This window comes from Solanum stenotomum, chromosome 2 (genome assembly GCF_019186545.1).
Source record: "Solanum stenotomum isolate F172 chromosome 2, ASM1918654v1, whole genome shotgun sequence".
NCBI classification, from domain to species: Eukaryota; Viridiplantae; Streptophyta; class Magnoliopsida; order Solanales; family Solanaceae; genus Solanum; species Solanum stenotomum.
Window position 1 is genome coordinate 5,375,811 of NC_064283.1, and position 5,213 is coordinate 5,381,023.

The 5,213-nt window shown below is 29.1% G+C and overlaps 1 protein-coding gene across 1 annotated transcript; it reads left to right on the forward strand.

Annotated features, from left to right (window-relative positions):
• Positions 1–2,008: 2,008 nt before the first annotated feature.
• LOC125855503 (1-aminocyclopropane-1-carboxylate synthase 3-like) lies at positions 2,009–5,213 on the forward strand. The gene is made up of 4 exons (XM_049535224.1): positions 2,009–2,233; positions 2,738–2,869; positions 3,062–3,222; positions 3,936–5,213. Exons 1-4 carry the CDS (start codon positions 2,084–2,086, stop codon positions 4,915–4,917), a joined length of 1,425 nt encoding a protein of 474 aa, XP_049391181.1. The 5' UTR covers positions 2,009–2,083; the 3' UTR covers positions 4,918–5,213.

The window sequence follows — 5,213 nt, forward strand, 5'->3', positions numbered from 1 at the left end:
CCCTATTAATACTAAATGGGTCAAAAAGACCATATTTTCGAATAAATATTTTTTTTAAACACAATTTGTTCCTACTAAATATATTATTTTTAAAGAACTCTATTCTTGTTTTATTTCTTTTAAAACCACTTTAACTAATAAAAATATAGAAAATATATTTTTCTTCTTCATAATCTCATTTTATCAATTAAAATTGAATAAAATATACTTTTTTAACGGATAATATATATCGTATATGTAAGATCGTATTAGTAAATATATCATCAATTTTATTTAGATAACGATAAAAAATAATTATAAAATAAGAAAAAATTTATTTTCTTATTTTTGAATTGAAGTAGGACAAAATTAACATTTGTTGATAAAAAAATATTATTAAATAAAGAATGTGTTCAAAAAGAACATAAATAATATATTTATTTGAAAAAAGGCATTTTAACGCATTAAGCTAAGTAACAATAAGAGTTTTTTGTGGATCAAAATATTGACGGTAAAAATATTTTTGAACCAAATTATAAATGGAGGACATTTTGTTCATCTCACTTAGTTTAAGACATCTTTGACCCTTTTGCGATATTTAAATAACACAAGTATCCTAAAAGAACCGGATTCATTTTCCACATTTTTGTTTCTTTGTAGGAACTTCAGTATACAAATTAAATGTAGATACATATATAATAATTGTAAAGAAGACATGGTGGGGCTTTTGGTCGCTAAAGGACCCCGACAAAAGGAAAAATTGTTTTCGTAAAAGAAATGTTGTAATTAATAAAAAATATTTTCTAATATGTTTTCTTCTTAGTATATATGTGAGGTGATAATATATATATATATACATATATTGATATAAGATAGGAGTAGTAATTTAGACAAGTCGATGGTAATATTAATGACATCTTATACAACATTCGTATTATAACATAATGTTTAATACGTATTCCAATACAAGAGAAATCACATTAGGTTGAACTGTTCAATTGGTATATGTATCTATACATATTTTATCGGAAAAAGTAAATTTTATCCAACAATTTTTATAACACAATTTTAACATGATATTAGAATAGACAAAAAATCCATCATAACTCCTTTCTTCTTAAGAATACATTTGTATATTATTAGACAACTATCTATCGAGCATAAGTTATCAAGAACTATAGTATCACCCTTTTCATCCTAAGATAAGATAGATATGTCAACCACATATTCGAGTTATTTTTTTCTTGATTTGAAATAGGAGCAAATTTTTAAAAAAGGACCTCATATAGACCTTCTGAAATCGAGTCACATTGTCATATGGTATAAAAAAATAGTGTTAATAACATAATTAAATAAATAAAATTATGTTAGTGAAAGGAATTAGTTCAAACTTAAAATGGAAAGCGAGCTATATAACTAGGGCCTAGGCAGTTGTATTTATTTTAATGTAAGAAAAGTCGGTTGAGCGGTGAAACTAAATTTTGGTTCACTTAAATTGTCATATGTAGAAACTGATCAAAACAGTAGAAATTTTGTTGGGAGCTAAGAAAAGAAATTGATCACGTTAGTCAAAGTGCAACAACAATTACACGTGTATTCCGTGTATTCTCACAAGTAGAGTCTGAAAAAAAATAGAATACACATTTCTTATTTCTATTTTTATGAGATAGAAAAGTTATTTTCGATAGATCATCAACTCAAAAAAGAATAGGAATATGTATACAAATCTTAATTGTAACTTTGTGAGAAAGAAAGTGTTTCTAATAGACCATCAATTCAAAAAAAGAATAAAATGCATGTGAACCTTATTTTTACGTTTGTAAATATAAGAATTGTTTCATATGGACCGTCGACTTATAAGAGGATAGAATGTACGCAGATCAAGCTTAGTCAAAAGTAATAATGAGAATTCCATCCACCATAGAAGACTATTGTCCATTGGGATATATTTATTTTTTCTTTTGCACCCTTAGTCTTATTATAAATATATGCCACATTATATTGCAATTTGCAAATATACCTACTCAAAATAACTCATCCTCCTTCTTCTCTCTCAAGTTCTTCCTCACTCTTCATTCTTCTTCTTCTTCTTCTCATACATAAAATGTTAAAAATGTTGTCCAAAATGGCTATGTGCAAATCCCATGGGCAAGATTCTTCTTATTTTATTGGATGGCAAGAATATGAGAAAAACCCTTATGATCCTTTACAAAATCCTTCTGGTATTATTCAAATGGGTCTAGCTGAAAATCAGGTACCAAATTAATACTATTATATATCAACACACTAAACTCAACTACTTAAAAACACGAGTTTAAGTTATATACATGATCATACATCGTTACGTTATACTATGGGTGGTGTGATTATGAATTATATATGCATGATAAATGATATATCATGAGAAAAGAAAAAATGATAATTGTAGAGTAATTGATTGATGATTGAATAAAGTTAGTAATGATGTATAGTTAATTAATTTGGTGTCATGACAAATTATGTGCTACATTTGCTAAATACTATGTCTTGTTTTCAAAAAGGTTGGCTTTATTGCTTCAGGTGATATTGACAAAAGACCAACCAAAAAGTGTTTGATTGATCCTCATGTATCTGAATCAGCATGCACAATTTTTTTGTTGTTGTTTCTAGCTATATATATAATAAATATATATTTGCTTTTAGTAAACATATATATAATATAATGAGTATATTTTTTCTTTTCTTTGAGGCTCTAATTAATTTTTAATTAATGAAACAGCTCTCTTTCGATCTTCTTGAATCATGGCTCACAAGGAACCAAGATGTAATTCAGTTTAGAGAAAATGGAGGATCCATGTTTAGAGACTTGGCACTTTTTCAAGATTATCATGGATTGCAAGCTTTCAAGAATGTAATTTAATTTCTTCCTTTTCTCTTTTCTTTCGAATCGAGCGTCTGTATGAAATAATTAACAAACTTCTCTACCCTATAAAAGGTAGGGATGATGTTTGTATACATTCTGAGCCCCACTTGTGAGATCATACTGGTATATTATTGGTGTTATATGAAAATATGTTGTTTTAAGCTACATTTTATTTTGCAGGTACTAGTGTCATTCATGGCTGAGATTAGAAGAAAGAAAGTAAAATTTGATCCCAAGAATTTAGTACTGACAGCTGGTTCAACTTCAGCAAATGAAATACTCATTTTTTGTTTAGCTGAACCTGGAGAAGCTCTCCTTATTCCAACTCCTTATTATCCAGGGTAACATCAATTACTACTCTTTCATCACTTAGATAATATTCTCCGGTCCCAATTTACATGACACAATTGAAATTGAAAATTAATGAAGTTTTTCTTTTATTAGAATTTCTTTATTTCAAAATGTTAATTATTGCGATTTGTAGTAATTTTACGTAGTTTTCAAATATTTAAATTTTTATTACTTCAAAAAAATGTAAAACATTTGTATCCAAATTCACGATCAAAATTTAGGAGTTTAAATCTCGAATATCATCAATACCATATAAATTGGGACAAGAAGTAAATTTACAACGGATTTAAGTTATACACACAAATAATAATTAGATTTTTTTTTTACCATCAATGTTTCTTAAAATGTTGTAATGATTTTTATTTACCATATTCTAGATTTTAAAATAAATATGCTACTCTTTCTATTTCAATTTGTTTGTTTAGTCTGTTTTAGAAAAAAAAATTCTTTACTTTTTATGGGACTCTTTCATTCTAAATTTCTACATAACATGTTAAGACCATAAAATTAAAGAACATTTTGGTTAACATATTTTTAGTTTAAGATTACTAGATTCAAAAGTTTTTTAACTTCTAAAACTCTGAGATAAATCCAACCAAACAAAATGAAACCAAGGGAATAGTACTTCTATAAAAATAATTATCTGAATAATTATACAAATATCTAAACCATTACTCTGATTTTTGTTTTTTTCTCACGACAGGTTTGATAGAGATCTTAAATGGAGAACAGGGGCTGAGATTGTACCAATACACTGCTACAGTTCAAATAATTTCAGAATTACCGAATCAGCCCTTGAAGAAGCATATGAACAAGCCCAAAAACGTAATTTAACAGTCAAGGGTGTATTCATCACAAATCCTTCAAATCCACTAGGCACAACAATGTCACGCAACGAACTAAACATTCTAATCACATTTGCCATGACCAAAAATATTCACATAGTTAGCGACGAAATATACGCTGGTACAGTATTCGATTCGCCAAAATTCATAAGCATAATGGAGGCATTAATCGATAGGAAACTCGAAAAATCGAAAATGTGGAACCAAGTTCACATTGTATCGAGTCTATCGAAGGATCTCGGCCTTCCAGGTTTCAGAGTTGGGATGATTTATTCGAACAACGAAACTCTCATAGCTGCTGCTACAAAAATGTCGAGTTTTGGGCTAATTTCATCGCAAACTCAGTATCTGTTGTCTAAAATTCTCGGAGATAGGAAATTTATAAAACGTTACGTTAAAGAAAATAAGAAGCAATTGATACATAGGAGGGAAATGCTCGCTTCAGGTCTCGCAAATTCGGGGATTGAATGTTTGGAAAGTAACGCTGGATTGTTCTGTTTTGTGGATATGAAGGATTTGCTAAAATCGAACACGTTTGAAGCAGAAATGGAATTATGGAAGAAAATAATTAGTAATGTTGGTTTAAATGTATCTCCTGGTTCCTCTTGTCACTGCAGCGAACCGGGTTGGTTCAGAGTTTGTTTCGCGAATATGTCAAAAGAAACACTAGACCTCGCGATGCAGAGGATTAATAATTTTGTTAATTCTGATAGAGATATCCGTCAGAATCTTCGTCAGCAGCCGTCACGATCTGTGAGGGCTGCTGGCTCAAGGAGGAGAAGGACAATTGCGAATTGGGTTGTTAAATTATCATCAGGTGATGGAAGAACAGATCGTTGAAAGGGAAATTGAAGATATATTAATTCTATTATTGTTGTGTTTGATGTAATTTGAAAGTTGTAGTATAGCTAGGGAGCATATATGTATTTATTAGTATTATATTATTGTGTAGAGTTATGTGATGTTTCAGATATGGTCAGCCTACATGGTAGCTTTCATGTTTTATGTCCATTTTCAAATATTATAACACGTTGCTTCATATCGCAATCACTAGGAAATATGGGACAAAGAAATTAAACAAATCAGAGGGAGTTGTTGAGATTGTGACACTAATTGAATAAATTTATTTGCATCAG

Excerpts from the sequence above, each read along its gene's own strand:
- LOC125855503 (XM_049535224.1), top strand. The coding sequence starts at position 2,084 with ATGTTAAAAATGTTGTCCAAAATGGCTATGTGCAAATCCCATGGGCAA. Across the intron at positions 2,234-2,737 it reads TGGGTCTAGCTGAAAATCAG|CTCTCTTTCGATCTTCTTGA; the intron begins GTACCAAATTAA and ends TTAATGAAACAG. Across the intron at positions 2,870-3,061 it reads GATTGCAAGCTTTCAAGAAT|GTACTAGTGTCATTCATGGC; the intron begins GTAATTTAATTT and ends TTTATTTTGCAG.